Source organism: Callithrix jacchus, chromosome 21 (assembly GCF_049354715.1).
Source record: "Callithrix jacchus isolate 240 chromosome 21, calJac240_pri, whole genome shotgun sequence".
NCBI classification, from domain to species: domain Eukaryota; kingdom Metazoa; phylum Chordata; class Mammalia; order Primates; family Cebidae; genus Callithrix; species Callithrix jacchus.
Window position 1 is genome coordinate 22,883,665 of NC_133522.1, and position 20,448 is coordinate 22,904,112.

General features: G+C 33.3%; 1 protein-coding gene across 12 annotated transcripts in view; it reads left to right on the plus strand.

Annotated features, from left to right (window-relative positions):
- The window catches only part of USP25 (ubiquitin specific peptidase 25), a 142,669-nt gene extending 127,515 nt beyond the window's left edge, over positions 1 to 15,154 (plus strand). For all 12 annotated transcript variants that reach the window (XM_078358621.1, XM_078358616.1, XM_002761313.6 and 9 more), the window contains 5 exons: positions 2,021 to 2,099; positions 5,847 to 5,926; positions 9,954 to 10,077; positions 12,936 to 13,131; positions 13,413 to 15,154. In XM_078358621.1, coding sequence (XP_078214747.1) covers positions 2,021 to 2,099; positions 5,847 to 5,926; positions 9,954 to 10,077; positions 12,936 to 13,131; positions 13,413 to 13,585 — 652 coding nt within the window. In that variant the 3' untranslated portion in view covers positions 13,586 to 15,154. The remainder of the gene's footprint in view (positions 1 to 2,020; positions 2,100 to 5,846; positions 5,927 to 9,953; positions 10,078 to 12,935; positions 13,132 to 13,412) is intronic.
- Positions 15,155 to 20,448: the final 5,294 nt, after the last annotated feature.

Here is a 20,448-nt window from a genome sequence, read left to right on the forward strand (position 1 = left end):
TTGAAAATATAAAATTTATATGCTCAAATTGTTCTTTTTTACCTGCAGATTCCCAGGATAATTTTTTGAGTATTTATTTTACACACGCATGGACACATTTTTTAAAAAAAATGCATGAATGACAAAATTTGAACTCAGTGCCTCAAAAAAGGCAACTGTTATGGCCTTTTGAAGTTTGAACTGAAAATAATATAGATCATTTTAATAAATTTTAATTGTGAATCAATCACTGCACTTATTACACAATATTTTAGAGACCAAAAAATGGGCCTCTCAACCTCTGTACTATAGACAGTTTTTTTTTCTTTGTATACAGATTTATTTAGATTGAATTTATACACCATGTTTCTTAAGGATATTGGCCTATAATTTTCTTCTCAGAAGTATATTTTCTTGCTTTGATATCAAGGGGAAGCTGACCTCATAAAATGACTGAAGGTGTTACCTCTTTTTTCTATTTTTTCAAAGAATTTGAGGATGTTCTATATTAAATTTTCTTTGAATGTTTGGTAGAATTTACCCATGAAGTAATCTGGTCCTAGGCTATATTTTTGAGTTTTGAAAAATTACTTCTTCAGGTCCTCTATTTGTTATTGGTCTCCTTAAGCTCTCCATTGATTCTTCATTCAATCTTGGTAGGTTATATGTTTCTACTAATTTTCTCATTTCTTCTAAGTTGTCAGATTTGTTGGTGTATAGACAGTTTAAATTAGATAGTTCTTTGCTGCTAGGGCTATCCTATGATTGTAGGATATTTAATAATATCTCTCATCTCTGTTTGTTAGTGACAGTAGCAGCTTCCAAATTGTGGCATATCAGAATATCTCCAGGTATTGCCAAATAACTCCTGAAGCAAAATCACCCTTATTAGAGAATTTTTATAGGACTTTCTAAATGTTTCTCTGAATAGTTTTATAGGACTTTCTGAATATTTCTTTATAGAAACTTCTATAAAACTTATGTTAAAAATCACCATTTAATTAGAATGAATAATTTTAAGACCCATATGAGGGGTATTGCAAGTTATTTGTTTATAAAAACATTTGTGCTGTCTTGCAGTTCATTGTAATTATATTTTAATTCTCACATAAATGATTATTCTTTCATGAATGTCTCTAAAATACTGCATTAAAGTGTGTAGCAAAGAAGAATATGAGGGGAAGCAAATTTTCTGGAATCAATTCCTGCTTTATGTATGTGCTGTGAAATAGATTCTGTGCATAATACAAGTAAATAGTTTTAAACAATATCTGATAGGTGGTTGAATGCTCAATGAATATTGGCCAGTACTATTTGTGTTAGTAGCAGTATGAACATAATTTATTTTGATGCATATGACTGCAGAGAGTTCAGAAATCGGGTTGTTGTGACCCTTGTTATCTGTGCTGTGAGTGTACTGCTTTCCGTTGGATCTACGCTGTTTAATTTGGAGAAGATATTAATGGAGTAATCACATTGATTTTTCAATCCTTTGCAATTATCTGACTATAGTCAGTCTGTTTTGATAACCTGAGTTGTGCTTGAAAGACAGAGTTAAGCGCGTGTGGTTAAATATATTTTGTGGGGATTTCTCTTTATCAATGATTCTGATTATAAAATCCACTGGAATATTTACATTTTTACCTGTGATTATAGGCACATTTTTGACTCTAGCATTTAAGGATAAATAATATCATGTGGGGGAAAAAGAAGATGCAGTGTCTCTTGAGCTTGCTTAATAGATGCACATTGTTTTTAAAAAGTTTCGCTTTTTTTTCCTATGGAAACTGTGTTAATAGAATGTAATTTAAAAGCCAAAGCCATATATCAATACAACACAGTAAATTTAAATTAGAATTACTCCTCCTGTCTTCTTGTTAATTTTCCAACATTGGTCCCAAAAAAGTTTTCACTTGAGTTTATTTAGGATTTGTTTCTATAAAAAGGTATTGCTGTTTTTGCTCAGCGTTTATGGATTTTGCTTTTGTAAATACATATATATATATTTATGTATTTATAAATCTATTGTATTTTTTTAAAGGTGTCACAACATAATGAAAGTTGCGCAAGCCAAATTGGAAATGATAAAACCTGAAGAAGTGAACTTGGAGGAGTATGAGGTAATGTGCTCTTTTAGATGTTAAACTACAGATTGAGAGATTCTGTAATTCACTGATACTCCTTTTATTTCAGCACAACTGAAGTTGGATTTTTATGAATGATGAGTAAAAAAATTAAGTTTCCAAGTCAATGCTCAAGTAATTAATACTTTTATAAGTGAGATAGCATGTAGGCCAAAAAGTTTAAAATGAAAAAAGGAAGATTTTTTGTTTTCTTTTCAATACTAGTTCTCAACTACTTTTTAAATGAACCTTTCTAGCTTAAACACAAAGTAACAAATACATTATTTATTTTGAAATCAACTTAGAAATTGCTGATACATAATATTAATAAGCAATATTTATCAAGAGCCTACATATGCCAGGCATTTTTCTAAGCCCTTTGCATATATTAACTGATTAAATTCAGACAGTAACACTGTGAGGTGGGTAGTGTTCTTATTCTCATTTGACACATGAGAAAATAAGGCATAGAACAGTGAAGTGTAACCTGCCTAACGTTTTCACAGCTACAAGTTTACAGCTTGGCTAACGGAACCTATGTTCCTAACTGTTGTACTACACTGAAGGTGGGCTATATTTTTCTTTCACTTTGATTTATCAGATATATTTTGAGGAAGTTAGAGATTCATTTTTGTCATTATATGCCATACATTTTTGTCATTATGATACAGTGTTGGGTGAGAGAGCACTTACATAGGTACTTGTACATGTGATTGTGGGATTTTTTTGTGCACAAAATTATTTTTGTCAACTTTGGCTTTAAAATATTCTTTATTTTAATTGATGAATTCATACACCTAGTATTTCTTCAAATTTTAAAATTTAACCTTATACATTGTCTTTTTAAAATGTATAAGTCTAGTAAATTTTAAGTTTTTTTCTTGGGTGCCTTTGCTTAATATTTGCTTCCATTTACAAACTTAAAGGGTACTTTAGATTCCCTCAAACGATTAGTTCACCACATAAACAGAGAATAGGAAAGATAGAGAAAACATTCATTGTTGATGAAAATCTTAGCTAGCTTGGCTTGGCATATAGAGTGTCTCTAAAAACAAAAAACAATAAAACTGCAGCAAATATATAGAATTGTGAGCATTGAAAGCTTAAATTTTTTGTTATCAAAAACAAGGGAATGAAAATAAGTGAAAAGTAAGACATTGGAAAAGGAAAAAAAAAGATTATTTGTAGTGTTTTTTTTACCTTGAAATTCAGATGAAATCTACAGGTGATTTATTACAACTAGTAGGAGAGCGTTGCAACATACAAACTGTGTCAATTCAATTATATTGAATAAAATTGATCCAAGGTTTATATATTATTGAATATCAGTTTTATTCCCTTATGCCAGTAAAAAAAAAAAATTAGAAAGTGAAATATATAAAAGTGAGACCATTGATAATAGTATCTGAAACTATGGCTTATTTAGAAATAAATTTAACAAAAGGTGTGCATGACTTCTGTGGGGAGAATTATAAAACTTGTTGGGAGACATTAATAAAGACCTAAATAAGTGGGCATATATATATATATATATGGTATTTGGAAAACTTGATATTATTAATATATAGGTATTACTTTTCCCCAAATACTTTATAAATTCGGTACAGACCATATGAAAATTCTAGCCAGATGTTTTATGGAGCTTGATAAGCCGAATGAAAAATGTTACGGAAATGCAAAGATCCCCATCTACCTCCCATCTCTGTTAAGCAAATTAGTGAAGAGTGGAAAGACTTTTTAATAAATGGTTCTGCGAAATAAAATTTGATTTCTTCTTCATTCCATATGCAAATATTCATTTCATTTGTGAAAGGCTCCTATGTAAAGCTCTTTAGAAGTCAACATAGGTAGAAGGACAAAGGCATTCATTTATTAAGAGGCCCTCATTGACCAGATTTTTGACCAGCATTTGTAATCTGGAGCCCAAGATACTCAAAATCTGTTTTCTCTTGACCATGAGGAGCAAGTCAAGTCATCTTTTAGCTTATGATGACTCCAAATCTGTACCCTTCAAATTGATTGATATCTCTACCCTGGTCCCTAGGATTCATATTCATGGGACTTGATTTTTAATTGTGACTTGATTCTACAATGCTTCCTTCAGTTCTCTTCAATGGATTGGACTCAGCATATTTTTATTCACAAACCTCATATTCTAACCACAGGGCCATTAAATCATACAAGAATTTAAATCACTTGTTTTTAAGATTCTGCATATTCCTCATATCTTTGTCTTGCCTTAAGTTCAGGGTTCAGCAAACGTTAGCCTACAGACCAGCTTGTTTTTATAAAGGAAGTTTTATTGGAACATGGCCATTTGTATACATATTGTCTGTGGATGCTTTCACGCTGCAGTTAGAGAGTTGAGTAGCTGAAGAAAATGAGACTTTCAGAGTGTAAAACATTTACTTTCTGGCCTTTTACAGAAGTTTGCCTACTCAAAACTTCCAAGGCAGTTCTAATGATAGATAACAAGGAAGGACAGTTTCAGTACCTTCTCCAGAAAAGCTAACTTTATACTTGCAGGACAAATTTTACCTTTATTTGTTATTAAGATTTACTAATAGCATGAAAATTATATCTCGAAAATTAAAGTTAGGGCTGGATGTGGTGGCTTATGCTTATAATCCCAGCACTTTGGGAGATCAAGGCACAGGGAATTGTTTGAGGCCAGCAATTTGAGACCAGCCTGACCACAAAGCAAGACCCTGTCTGTACAAAACACATTAAAAATTAACTGGAACTGGGAGGTGCTATCTGTAATCCCAGCTACTTGGGAGACAGACGTAGGAGGATTGCTGGAGCCCAGGAGGTCGAGGCTGCAGTGAGCCAGGATCATGCCACTGTACGGCAGACTGGGCAACAAAGTGAGACCCTTTTTCCAAAAAAAAAAAATATATATATATATATATATTCAAGGAGAATATGGTTGGCTAATAACTTGTCTGTGTTTCTTATTTTTGTTTATAATGTTTATATAAAAGCCTTAACATTTTTGTTATCTGTATTCTCTTTTTGATTTATCCTATATTGAATTTCAGTTATTTTTCTTGAGTCAGTTATTATAAAGTAAGTTAAGAAAATCTTGACTTTGTTCTCTTCAAGAGTTACAGTGTATCACCTTAGAATTATTTAGTCCTATTACATGCCCTATAGTTTTTTTTCGGTGGGGAGAGGGACATTGAAGTGTGAACTGCAGCTGTTCTGCTACCATATCTCATGTAAATAAACTATTTATATACCTACTTAATCCAAATTTACCACAAATTTCCAAAGTTAAAAGGTTAAATAATCATAACTTTTTTTTGGTTTCTTAAAATTATGTATCAAGTATGTGTTCAAGCTTTGATTCATACTCAGTGTAATAATTTCATTTCCTTCCTACTGTCAGTTGATGTAGGTACAATAATATTTCAATAATGTGATTTTATACTGATGACTTTTTGAGAGATGACCTAATTGATTATCCTGCCTTTATATTTCTGTAATCTGCTAGTAAAGTATTTATTGTTTAATTCCATATCAGTGTTTAACAATTTTTAGATTTAATGTTATAGTAATAAATATAAATAATCTTGTTTGCCAGAAAGTAAAATCTTGTTTTAGGTCTAATGTATCTTAATTTTGAACTCTTTGTTTCTGTTACTTCAAATAGTAGCAAAGCAGTGTGCTACTTTTTGGACAATTTCATAGTAGTTTTTAAATCTTACTCTGAATATTTTTAATATTTTCTTTCTCCTACAGGAGTGGCATCAGCATTATAGGAAATTCAGGGAAACAACTATGTATCTCATAATTGGGCTAGAAAATTTTCAAAGAGAAAGGTAAGGCAAAGTGGACAAATAAGAAAAAAGCATAATTTTTGTACCTAATTCTATTCAGATATGACCTCATCCATGAAAAAGATTTTACTCACACTCTCTATTTTTAATAAATGTTTTATTTTAAGTCAGTTTTAGATTTACAGAAAATTGCAAAGTTAATATAGAGGCTTTCCATATACCCCACATAAAATATATTTTCCATTTAAAAATAAATTTTTAGGTTGGCATTAGTGTCTATCTTCATCAGGTCTCAAATACACTTAAAGCTGAGTCTGATCTTGGTATCAAATCAGAGATAGTGTTTGTAGTCTGTCTTTGTAAACTTCCAGGTACTATAAAATGTGTAGCTGTAGAAAATTTCTGAGTACTGTGACTTTAAACAAATTTTAATTAATTTTTATTTAAATTAAATATAGTCTTAAAGGAATTTTTACTTAATTATACTATTAGTTTAATTGTGAATTATTAAGCAGAAAGGATACATTTTGCTTACATTTCAGATTATTTACTAGTTTGCATGTACTTCTCCACATATTTCTTACTTCCTATTGTTTAACATTAACTTGACTGTGATTGTTTTTTGAGAAAATGTTTTATTTTCAATGCAGTGTATATTGTAGCCAAGTAAAAGGGATTATTTTTCCTTTCCCTTGTTTTTTTTAAATGAAGTTTAAGATGCTCTCACTTAGGTAAAGACACTGCTTCTTTTTCAGAAAATGAAACAAAGATCAACGTTTAATTATGGAGCTATACTGTCCAACGTAGTGGCCACTGACCTCATGACAAAACTTAATTAAACTTAAAACTAAAAGTTCAGTTCGTCAGTTGAACCAGCCACGTTTTGGTAGTTCAGTAGCCATATGCAGCTAATGATCTCTATTTATGGCCAGCACAGAACATTTCCATAATCACAGAAATTTCTTTTGGATAATACTATTCTAAAGGACAATACTTCATTTTTATATTAATAGTTACCAAAATTTTTAAAGTTACCACACAAAAGGAAAAAGTAACATTTACTAAACAATTTAAGTACAGATTATTTAAAGTCCTAGTTATTATGCTATTCATAAGCTGATTTCACTTTGGTCATTGATGTAGACAGCTTACTTTGATCCATACCTTCATTTTATGAGTTGTGTCAGTCAAGATTTTATTTCTTTAATAGGAATATTCAAGTCTAGTGTTAAGATTTATAAGATTTGTGCTGATACGAGAAATATTAATATGATTGTATAATTCAATAGAGTAAGATAAGAAAAGGCATTTCAGTGTTACAGATAAAGAAATCAGACTTCACAGAGATGTGGTAACTTTGTCAAGATCACACAGCTAACTAAGAAGAAAAAAATTAAAATAGAGACCTCTGTGTTCTTGTATAATTTAATGAAATCATGTAAATATAAAACGTATTCATTTGACTCAGTAAGAATTAAAAAGATGATACTGCACTTTGTACCTATCTAGATAGCTTCTATATTGGTTCTTCCCAGTTATATTAAGGGAATTTAAGACATAACTTGAAAATATATTTAAATTTTATAATTTGCTTGTCACTTTTCAAATACTTACTCAGAAAGCTAATATTCCAGTATAGTAAATGCTTATCAAATTAGAAGGATTAACTAGAAAATTAATAATGGTGACAGATATTACTTATGGAATATCTTTTAAAGAAATATTGGCTTCATCACTTTAAATATAACTGTTGTAGCTAGCTGTGTGTAAAATATTGCCAAAAGGTTCAGACAAAATTGTTTTTAATGAATACGTAAACATTTAAAGCCTTGAATGAAATGCTTACTTATGGACCCTTGTCAGTTCTGTGAATAGTGAAGTGAAATCATGGTTGCAAGAACCATAATTTTATAGCAGCACAAGTGGAAGATAGAGTGTACCATGCTACATGATCTTATTTTGTCTTATATAATATAATAATTAGACTGCTAAATCTTATTCTGAATTTATTTGAATATACATTTGTAACCACTTTAAAGTTTGATAAAATTTGGAACATTTTGTGTAATCAGTAGGAAATTGGAACACGTTTTGGTTTCAGAGCAGTTCTCAAAGAGGTGACTCAGGTCTAGAAAGCCAGATGTGAATGTCATTCAGAAGAGATCTTCTTAACAGGAAACCCCTTAGCTATAAAGGAAAAGATAGATGTGCTACTTATTGATGAACAAACTACTACAACTTAATGTTATAACGCAACATTTAATATTATAATTTCCTTTGTTTTTCGTAAATAAAATCTTTAGCTGAGAATATGTTTAATTAAACATGTTAATTTAATTAAACATAGCTGCAAATATGTTCAAAATAAAATGTTATACTCAAATTAATCTCAAAAACAAATCCTTAGAAAGCCATTTTCAAAAAATGTTTAAAATAAACTTATTGGTCTGGCGCGGTGGCTCACGCCTATAATCTCAGCACTTTGGAACGCCAAGGCAGGGGGATCACGAGGTCAAGAAATCGAGACCATCCTGGTCAACTAGGTGAAACCCCGTCTCTACTAAAAATACAAAAATTAGCTGGGCATGGTGGCGCGCACCTGTATTCCCAGCTACTTGGGAGGCTGAGGCAGGAGAATTGCTTGAACCCAGGAGGCGGAGGTTGCGGTGAGCCGAGATCACGCCATTGCACTCCAGCCGGGGCAACAAGAGCAAAACTCCGTCTCAAAAATAAATAAATAAATAAGTAAGTAAGTAAGTAAGTAAGTAAGTAAAAGTAAGTAAACTTATTTATCATGACACCTTCAGGTGTATAATTTGGTTTGCCATGAATGTATACATTCATTTTTGAATAATTTTACATTTAACGTTTGGGGTGTGAAATGGATTCATTTTGTGTCTAAGTACATGAATTAAGTAATTATAGAGTTTAAAATTGTGTTTCTTTACAATACTTTATTTTTTAAATTTTACATTTTCCATATTACTCTTACATGTTAGAAGGATAATTCGTTTGGAGGTAAAAGTAATTCTTTATTATATATTTTTCTCTTCCATTTTTGTTTTGTTTTGTATTTTTGAGTTGGGTCTTGCTCTGCTGCCCCGGCTGGAGTGCAGTGGTGTGATCATAGCTCACTACAGCCACTAACTTCTCAGCTCAGGAAGTCCTCCCACTTCAGCCTCCCAAGTAGCTGGTACTACAGGCATGTACTGAAAGGCCCAGCTAATTTTTTTAAATGTTTTTTTAGAGACGAGGATCTCACTATATAGGCCAGGGTGGTCTTGAACTCCTAGCCTCAACTAATCCTCTCACACCACCTCCCAAAGTGTTGGAATTACAGGCATGAGCCACTATGCCTGGCCTGTTTTCTTCCCTTTTTAAAACCTAATTTGAACTTCATAATATCTAGACTTAGTATAACACATAGGCCTAACTCCATCAGCTTTTTTATGTTTGGGGGCTTTTTGTTTTTGCTTTATTCCATTAGGTTTCCCAGATTTAGAAGCAGTCTTTCATTTTTCCACTTCCTCTATCTCCTTTAGATATTCTTATTTTTTTTTTTTACCCTTTTAACCTTTTTCTCAGTTACTACACCTGTCTGCACATAGAAAAGAACCTAAGTAGTCATTGAACAAACTAAATGATGTTTGTGATCATAAAACAAGGTAACCTGAGTTTTTACTTTACCTGTGACGTTGTGTTAAACAAGTAGGTTGCTGACTTTCACATTAGCTTCAATTTGGAGTTTAAATGGAAGTCACCAGGAATATAAATACCAAGGAAGACAGAACTACCTGAATTTATCAGTTACTGCCTCTTTTCCCAGTTTTTTGCTTAATTTGTAGCTCCTATTTTATTTTGTACTTTTAAGATACAACTGTCTCCTGGTTTTAGATGTTGCTGTTGCTAAAAAGGTGCTCTCAGGCATATATTGCATCAGATGATATTTTTTATTATAATGTAGGTACTCAAAACTGAAGCTTATACTTAAAATGTTTTATAATTGTAGCTGACTTTGTTTCTACAAAGGTGAAATACTAATGCCATATGTTTCTTTTTAATTTTTAAGTTATATAGATTCCTTGCTGTTCCTCATCTGTGCTTATCAGAATAACAAAGAACTCTTGTCTAAAGGCTTATACAGAGGACATGATGAAGAATTGATATCACATTATAGGAGAGAATGTTTACTAGTAAGTTGAATGCATATAGTATGATCTTATCATTTTGTTTTACATTGGGCAAATTTTCCAGACTCATATATAAGTGACTGACTCCATAAATTCTGATGGGATAAGAATATGGTGATGTCTATAAACTGGTTCTTTTCCCTTCAGATGGCAAAGTACCCTCAGTACTTAACTTTTTTCTCTTCATAAATCCCAAGTCCTGTAGGTGATAAATGAGAAATGTTCTTAAAATAGCATCAGATTGTTTACATTCATATATTTACATTTCTTCATCCCACTACCACTGCATTTTTTGGTGGGAGAGTAATGGATGCATATATCAGCCTTAAAAAAAGCTTTATGTAAGTCTATAAGAATATGCATGGAATGTATGAGAGTAATTTCTATTTAACTTAAAAATTGAATTTTGAGGCATAAGAATAGTATAGCTGATTTTAAACATAAATACAACAAACACTTGATGGTTCCTTTGAAACATTCAAAAAATGGTATAAAATTTCTCATCATTTTTTGTTAATAACCCAGCCACACTTGGTTATTTTTCATCGGAATTTAAATGAAACCTCATAAAGATTACTTTAATGTTCCTTTCAGGTTTTTTCATATTACATATTTATAGAGTGTCAGATTCTGAGGGATACAAACATGAGTCAGATGCACTTCCTGTCCTCAGAAAACTCAGTCTGGTAGGAAACATACAGAAATGATCGTCGTGTCTGGAATAATTGCCATTATAAGAAATATGCAAAATGATATGCCTGAAATATTTGTGAAGAACCTTAAGAGAGAAGATAAACCCTGATCTGGATCTTGATGGATAAATAGGAGTTTTATTAATGATAGAGTACGTAACAGAAAATCGAGATAAATTCATTGTGGCTAGCCAGGTTATGAGGAAGTGGGGTTAGGTGGAAGTAATGAAACTGGCAATACTTGTTGATGTCAGACGATAAAGAAACTTACAGGACATTCAAATGAATTTGCACCAGTATAAGTTTGGCATGATGAGGTTTTCAGAAAAGAATTCTGATAAAAATAATAGCATACTAGAGGCTGGATAAGAAAGAAGTAGATTGATGTCAGTAACCTTAGAGGGAAAAGTCAAGTGATGGAGGGTGAGGGCCTCAACTCAGGTAGTACAGTGGGTATGATGGTGGAGGAAATGAAATGAGGGCATGTCATAGCTGTTGGGTGAGTGGGAAGAAGGAAATGGAAGAATCAAAGCTGCCAAACTTTCTAGTTTTTCATTTAGTATTGGGTAATCTAATAGGAACAAGGCTGGCTTTGAACATGTTATATTTAAGATATTTCTAGAACAGTCTTTGATTCAGTGAATTTAACATTAAACTTATTAAATTTTATGTATCTTTTAATGCATACTTCCAAAAATTATAGTAGATACTTGAAGACTTAGCTCATTTTATTCTCTTAAACCCTATGGATGGAATATAAAATAATACCCTACTCTTAATGTAAAGAAAGTGAAAACAAGAGATTTAGCTATTTTATTCAAGATTGGTGTACTAGTCCGTTCTCATACTGCTCTAAAGATACTACACAAGATGGGGTGGTTTATAAAGGAAAGAGGTTTAATTGACTCACAGTTCCACATGGCTGGGGTGGCGTCAGCACCCATGGAGGAAGATGAAGGGGAAGCAAGGACCTTCTTCCCATGGCAGCAGGAGAGAGAAGTGCAAGCAGGGGAAATGCCAGATGCTTATAATACTGTGAGATCTTGTGAGCCTCACTCCCTGTCACAAGAACAGCATGGGGGAAACTGCCCCCGTGACCTCATTACCTCCCACCAGGTTTCTTCCTCAATACCTGGGGATTACAATTCAAGATAAGATTTGGGTGGGGACAGAAAGCCTAACCATATCAATTCGGTAATTGATTCATGGCCAAGGTGGACTTTAGCCAAGTGTTTCCAAAATCAAAATAAATTGCACAAGAATTATGTGGTGTAAACCTAAATATATAACTTTTGTATCTGAAATTCAGCTTTAAAAGTCAAATTTATCATGTATTTATCTCATATATTTCTTACTATATGGATTTCTCTGTTCTGCTAGATCAGTGATCAGCACACTATGGCTTGTACCCCATCTACCACTTGTTTTTGTAAATAGGTTTTATTGAAAGAAGCCATGTGCATTCATTTGTATATTATGTATTATTGCCTTTTACTACAGTGGCAGAGTTGAGTAGTTGCAACAGAAACTATGTGGCCTTCAAAGCCTAAAATAGTCCCTGTCTGGCCCTTCACAGAAAAAGTTTGCTAATCCCCGTACCAAATTTTAAGCTTCATAAGAGTTTTCTGTATTAAATCACTTGCGTGCTCCTGCATCTGGAAAAATTCTGGTTGTACTCTGTAGGAATTTTTTGAAGGGATAAGTGAATTGATTACCTTTCTATTTTTATATTAAGGAATATAGTAGTGTGTATTCAGTTGACATTTATAGAGATTAGTTTTTTAGAAATTAATATTGAGTCTGCATTTCTTTATTGATAAAACTATTTTGAGTGCTTGTAAAATTTTTAATTGGGGGAAATTAATCTCTAGAGAAGAAAAAATGGCCCATATATTATGATGATTGGCATAATGTAAGCCAAACATGAATGAAAAACACAATGTTTTCTCCACCGCTGTTTGCTTTTGTTTCTTTTGTTCTCATATGCATAGCTTTTTCTAAAGAGTGGTTTTCAGTTCTAGAATAGGTAGAGATTGTTTTCTCTAAATACCATTTGTTCTAATACTGTTTGTGAACATATTTATGTTGTCTTGCATATTAATACTTAACAGATATTTAATTTAAAAAGGAAACAAAAACCTAGTCTTTTGTTTTTTTCATTGCATTAAGAAATTAAATGAGCAAGCCGCAGAACTCTTTGAATCTGGAGAGGATAGAGAAGTAAACAATGGTCTGATTATCATGAATGAGTTTATTGTCCCATTTTTGCCATTATTACTGGTGGATGAAATGGAAGAGAAGGATATACTAGCTGTGGAAGATATGAGAAATCGATGGTGTTCCTATCTTGGTCAAGAAATGGAATGTAAGTTTAAACAATGGTAGTATGCAACTGAGTTGTTGGGGTTAAACACGGTTAGATGTTATTCTTGCCATTTTTTATATTAAATATAAGTATTATGTTTAATATTTTCACATGCACATTATTACTCTTTTTCCGTATCGATGACCTAAGCTGTGTGCATTGCATTTGTCTCCCCAAAATGGCAATTATCTTACGTATTATGGCAAGTCAGTATTAATGAATCATGTTGAGAATGATCATGTGATAATTTCTATCTTTAGTTAAATTGTTTGTATTTGCAGCACACCTCCAAGAAAAGCTGACAGACTTTTTGCCAAAACTGCTTGATTGTTCTATGGAGATTAAGAGTTTCCACGAGCCACCGAAGTTACCTTCGTATTCCACGCATGAACTCTGTGAGCGATTTGCCCGGATCATGTTGTCCCTCAGTCGAACTCCTGCTGATGGAAGATAAACTGCACACTTTCCCTAAACACACTGTATAAACTCTTGTTAGTTCTTAACCCTTGCCTTTCTGTCACAGGGTTTGCTTGTTGCTGCTATAGTTTTTAACTTTTTTTATTTTAATAACTGCAAAAGACAAAATGACTATACAGACTTTAGTCAGACTGCAAACAATAAAGCTGAGAATCGCATGGCGCTCAGGCTTTGTTTTAACCGGAACTGATGTATAATCACAAATCTAATTGATTTTATTATGGCAAAACTATGCTTTTGCCACCGTCCTGTTACAGTATTACATTGCTTTTATCTTTTCTTTCTCAACAGCTTTCCATTCAGTCTGGATCCTTCCATGACTACAGCCATTTAAGTGTTCAGCACTGTGTACGATACATAATATTTGGTAGCTTGTAAATGAAATAAAGAATAAAGTTTTATTTATGGCTACCTATGTGTTTGTAAGCAGGTATATTGTATATTAGTGTATTTAGTAATAATATATAAATGAATTTTGTTTGGGGATTAAGATTGGGCAGTGAATAGATTAATAGTCTTTTAATTCTGCTCTAATAGTAGCAGATTGGAAAATTTTTAAGTATTTGACACTTACATTTATCTATATTTTTGACAGAGTTCTTGAACTTAGTATGGCACTTGAACCTGTTTTGAATTCAGTCAGGTTTATACTCAAGTAAGTGGTTAATTTTTAAGTCAAACTACACTGAAACTTTTAACCTTTTCTTAGATTAATCTTTTTAAATGTACTTAAAATATATAGCAAGGTGATTATTTCAAGAGAATCCCAAAGTACTTCAATAAGGGCTATTGTAAAACTTAAAAGAAATATTTATATATGCACATGTATACACATACACACATGTATATTCTTCATAATGGAGGGCAATGTTTTGCAATATATTTGTCATTCTATTTTTGTAAATTGTGTATCACTTTAGTTGAATATGTTCTAATTAATACTGTGGAACAAAATTGATATTGTTTAACCAGAAGTTACGAATATCTTAACTGCCTTTATTCCTTTTCAAAAAGAAAAAAGCTATAGAACATTTTGTAGATGAAACTACTAAGATTAATGAATTAATATTGTGAATGAAAATCAAAATCCATACGTTAATCATGTTGCTAACAACCTATTTTTTGAATTCATAAAAATTTCTTTTTAAATGATGCTTTGTGAGCATAGTAAAATAGACCATTATACTATGTGTATATTTGATACAGTGTCGCCAAAACTAGTGTTCTTTGTAAGTGCCTCTTACAAAAGATCCTGGATGGAGGAGTAAGAAAATATATTATGCTATTGTGTGATGCTCTTTGTAAAGGTGTCAATGTTCTAATAAGATATTAATGACAAGGAATTGGTACTATTATTTTTGTAAAGTTAGATTTTGCATATTGTACCTATCAAAATATGTTTGGGTTTAAATTTTAAGTTGTCTACTGAGCAGAATTCTGCATTGGATTTTTCCAGTCCTGTTAAAAATTTAGAAACTTCATATATGTTATCACAGTTTTTGTAAAGTATCCTTAATATTTAACGTTATTCTACCACAGTGATAAAGTTGTTTGTATTTGTGTGTATAATTGACTGCCGAGACAGAAAGTGCTCAAACACCATATGAAAGTTATTCCTTTCAAATGCACATCCAGAGAATTGTGTCACTCTTGCCCTGAAGGTAAGTAGTATTATTGTATTTACTATATACTTAAAAACCAGGTTATTCATTTCTAGTAATGAATTTGAAATTACTTATTTAAGGTAGTTTTTTTTTTTTTTAATTGCATTTTAGGTTTTGGGGTACATGTGCAGAACATGCAAGATAGTTGCATAGGTACACACGTGGCAGTGTGATTTGCTGTCTTCCTCCCCTTCACCCACATCTGGCATTTCTCCCCATGCTATCCCTCCCCAGCTCCCCCGCCACACTGTCCCTCCCCTATTCCCCCCAATAGACTCCAGTGTGTAGTGCTCCCCTCCCTGTGTCCATGTGTTCTCATTGTTCATCAGCTACCTATGAGTGAGAATATGTGGTATTTCATTTTCTGTTCTTGTGTCAGTTTGCTGAGAATGATGTTCTCCAAATTCATCCATGTCCGTACAAAGGACACAAACTCATCGTTTTTGATGGCTGCATAATATTCCATGGTGTATATGTGCCACATTTTTCCAGTCCAGTCTATCATCAATGGGCATTTGGGTTGATTCCAGGTCTTTGCTATTGTAAACAGTGCTGCAGTGAACATTCATGTGCATGTGTCCTTATAGTAGAATGATTTATAGTCCTTTGGATATATACCCAGTAATGGGATTGCTGGGTCAAATTTTCTCCTATTCTGTAGGATGTCTCTTTACTCTGTTATTTGTTTTGCTATACAGAAGTTCCTTAGTTTAATCAGATCCCATGTGTAAATTTTTGCTTTTGTTGCAATTGCTTTTGATATCTTCATCATGAAATTTAGCCCATTCCTATGTCGTGAATGGTATTGCCTATGTTTTCTTCTAGGGTTTTTATAGTTTTGAGTTTTACATTTAAATCTTTAATCCATCTTGATTTTTTTTGTATGGTGTAAGGAAAATGTTTAGTTTCAGTTTTCCAGTGCTGGGCGATTCCTCAAGGACCTAAGGTAGTTTTTTCTATACCTACAGAAGCAACTTAATATTTGTTTATAATGTAATTGTCAGATTTAGATTATTGAAATTTCTTTTTTAAAAAAATTTTCAACTTTTAAGTTCAGGGGTACATGTGCAGGCTGTGCAGGTTTCTTACATAGGTAAATGTGTGTCATGGTGGTTTGTTGCACTGATCAACCCATCACCTAGGTTTTATTCCCAGCATCCACTAGCTATTCTAACTGATCCACTTCCTCCTCCCAACCCCCACCCTCTGCCAGACACCAGTGTGTGGTGTTCCCCCCACCATTGAGGCCATATGCTCTAATCATTTAGCTACCACTTACGAGAACATGCAGTATCTGGTTTTCTGTTCCTGTGTTAGTTTGCTCAGGGCCTCCAGCTCATCCGTGTCTCTGCAAAGGACATAATTTTGCTTCTTTATGATTGCACAGTATTCCATGGTGTATATGTACGTTTTCTTTATCCAGCCTAACATTGACAGGCATTTAGGTCAGATTCCATATCTTTGCTATTGTGAATAGTGCTTCAGTGAACATGCACATGCATGTAACAAAACAATTTGCATTCCTTTGAGCATACATCCAGTTATGGGTTTGCTAGGTCAAATGGTATTTCTGTCTTTAGGTCTTTGAGGAATTATCACAGTCTTTCACAGTGCTTATATTAATTTACACTTTCACCAACAGTGTAAAAGTGTTTCTTTTTCTCCACAAACTTGCTAACATCTGTTGTTTCTTGACTTTTTAATAGCCATTTTTAATGGTATGAGGTGGTGTCTCTGTGATTTTGATTTGTATTTCTCTAATGATCAGTGATACTGAGCTTTTTGTCATATGCTTGTAGGCCACATATATGTCTTCTTTTGAGAAGTGTCTGTTCATGTCCTTTGCCCACTTTTTAATGGGTTTTTTCTTCTTCTTGTGAATATGGTTAAGTTCCTTATAGATGCTGGATATAAGACCTTTGTCACATGCACAGATTGTAAAAATTTTCTCCTATTCTGTAGGATGTCTCTTTACTCTGTTATTTGTTTTGCTATACAGAAGTTCCTTAGTTTAATCAGATCCCATGTGTAAATTTTTGCTTTTGTTGCAATTGCTTTTGATATCTTCATCATGAAATTTAGCCCATTCCTATGTCGTGAATGGTATTGCCTATGTTTTCTTCTAGGGTTTTTATAGTTTTGAGTTTTACATTTAAATCTTTAATCCATCTTGAATTTTTTTGTATGGTGTAAGGAAAATGTTTAGTTTCAGTTTTCTGCATATGGCTAGCCAGTTCTCCCAGCACCATTTATTAAATAGGCAATATTTTTCCCACTGCTTGTTTTTTTCAGGTTGTAGAAGATCAAATGGCTATAGGTGCGCAGGCTTATTTCTGAGTTTTAAGTTCTGTTCCGTTGGTCTGTATGTCTGTTCTAGTAACAGCACTGTGCTGTTTTGGCTACTGTTGCCTTGTACTGTCATTTGAAGTTGGGTAGTATGATGCGTCCAGCTTTGTTCCATTTGCTTAGGATTGCCTTGGCTATTCAGGTTTTTTTGTTGTTATTGTCTCATATGAATTTTTAAACAGTTTTTTCTAATTATGTGAAGAATGTCAATGGTAGTTTATTGGGAATAGCACAGAATCTATAAATTGCTTTGGGTAGTATGGACATTTTCAAGATACTGATTCTTTCTATCCGTGAGCATGAAACTTTTTTCCGTTTGTTTGTGTCCTCTCTGATTTCCTTGAGCAGTGGTTTGTAGTTCTCCTTGAAGAGCTCCTTCACTTCCCTTATTTGCTGTATTTCTAGGTATTTTATTCTTTTTATGGCAGTTGAGAATGGGAGTTCATTTGTGATTTGGCTCTTGGCTTGCCTGTTTTTGGTATATAGGAATGCTAACAATTTTTGCACGTTGATTTTGTATCCTGAGACTTTGCTGAAGTTGCTTATCATCTTAAGAAGCTTTTGAGCTGAGAAAATGGGATTTTCTAGGTAGAGGATCATGTCATCTTCAAACAAAGATAGTTTGTTTTCTTTCTTCCTATTTGAATATCTTTATTTCTTTCTCTTGCCTGATTGCTCTGGTTGGAACTTCTAGTACTATGGTGAATAGAAGTGGTGAGAGAGGGCAAACTTGTCTTATACAGTTTTCAAGTGGCATACTTCCAGCTTTTGCCCATTCAGTATATGATATTGGCTGAGGGTTTGTAATAGGTGGCTCTTATTATTTTGCAGTGTGTTCATTTAATATCTAGTTTACTGCGAGGTTTTAACATGAAGTGATGTTGAATTTTATTGAAGGCCTTTTCTGCATCTATTGAGATAGTGTGGTTTTTGTCTTTAGTTCTGTTTACGTGATGAATTACATTTATTGATTTTTATATGTTGAACCAACCTTGCATCCTAGTAGTGAAGCCTACTTGATCATGGTGGGTAAACTTTTTGATGTGCTACTATATTCCATTTGCCAGTATTTTGTTGAGGATTTTTGCATTGATGTTCATCAGGGATATTGGCCTGAAGTTTTTGTTGTTGTCATTGTTGCTGTATGTCTGCCAGGTTTTGGGATCAGGCTGATGCTGGCCTCATAGAATGAGTTAGGGAAGAGTCCCCCCTTTTAATTTTTTGAAGTAATTTCAGGAGCAGTGGTTCCAGCTAACTCTTCTTTGTACCTCTGGTGGATTTCATCTGTGAATCCACCTGGTACTGAACTTTTCTTGGTTGGTAGGCTATTATTACTTCCTCAGTTTCAGAGCTCATTATTGGTCTGTTCAGGGATTCAATTGCTTCCTGGTTCAGCCTTGGGAGGTGTACATGTCCAGGAATATATCCATTTCTTCTAGATTTTCTAGTTTATGTGAATAGAGGTGGTCATAAATATAATCTGATGGTTGTATTTCTGTGGGGTCAGTGTAACATCCCGCTTATAATTTCTGACTGTGTTTATTTGAATTATCTCTCTCTTCTTCATTTGTCTAGCTAGTGTCTAGCTAGATTTTTTTTTTTTTTCAAAAATCAGCTTCTGGATTTCTTGATTGTTCTGAAGGGTCTTTTTTGTGTCTCTGTCTCCTTCAGTTCAGCTCTGATATTGCTTATTTCTTGCCTTCTGCTAGCTTTGGAGCTTGTTTTCTAGTTATTTTAGTTGGGATGTTAGGTTGAGATCTTTCCAGCTTTTTGATATGGCCATTTAGTGCTACAAATTTTCATCTTAACATTGCTTTAGCTATGCCCCAGAGATTCTGATATGTTGTATCTGAAATTTCTTTATATAATTTGCCATGTTCAATATAACTTATAGCTAATAACTTCAGAATTGGAACCTCATAGAACTCTTGTCCATAGCAGATTTCACTTTGATTTAAATGACTCTCATTTTGGTTACCATGATACTCCTTCCTTCCCCCAGACATTACATTTTGAAATAATTCAGGGTAGAATTCATATAGATAAAACTTCAGGCGTCTCGGGAGACCAGTGGGTATGAGTGAATGTGTAAGGACCCCTCTAATACATTTCATATTGATTACGTTACAACAATGACCATACACTAAATTAGTAGTTCTCCAAGTGTGTTCTCCAGATCAGCAGGCAGCTTCAGAAGCTGGGAACATGTTAGAATTGAATTTTTTTTTTTTGAGATGGAGTCTCACTGTATCACCATGCTGGAGTACAGTGGCTCACTCTTGGCTCATGCAACCCCCACCTCCCAGGTTCAAGCGATTCTCCTGCCTCTGCCTCCTGAGTGGCTGGGCCTACAGGTGAACGCCACCATGCCCAGCTAATTTTTGTATTTTTAGTAGAGATGCAGTTTATCCATGTTGGTCAGGGCTGGTTTTGAACTCTGGTGATCTTCCCCCCTTGGCCTCCTAAAGTATGGGATTATAGGCATGAGTCGCTGTGCCCAGCCTGAATTGAGAATTTTTTAGTCCCACCTTAGATCTGCCAGTTCAGAAACTCTTCAAATAACCTGTGTTATAACAAGTCCTTCAGATAATTTTGACGTTTACTAAAGTTTCAGAGCCACTTCACTAAATGAAACTATTGATAGCATTTGTGCACCATAAATTGACGCTGTTTAATTTTCTTTCACTTGCAATTTTTTTTTGTGTTTCCCTCACTTGAAATATCAAGGAAGTATCTAAACTTTTTTTTTTTTTTTTTTGCTTAGTTATACATTTAACTGAGAATAAGGTAGGTATCTGATTCTCCAAAAGTTCAGTTTATTTTATGATTT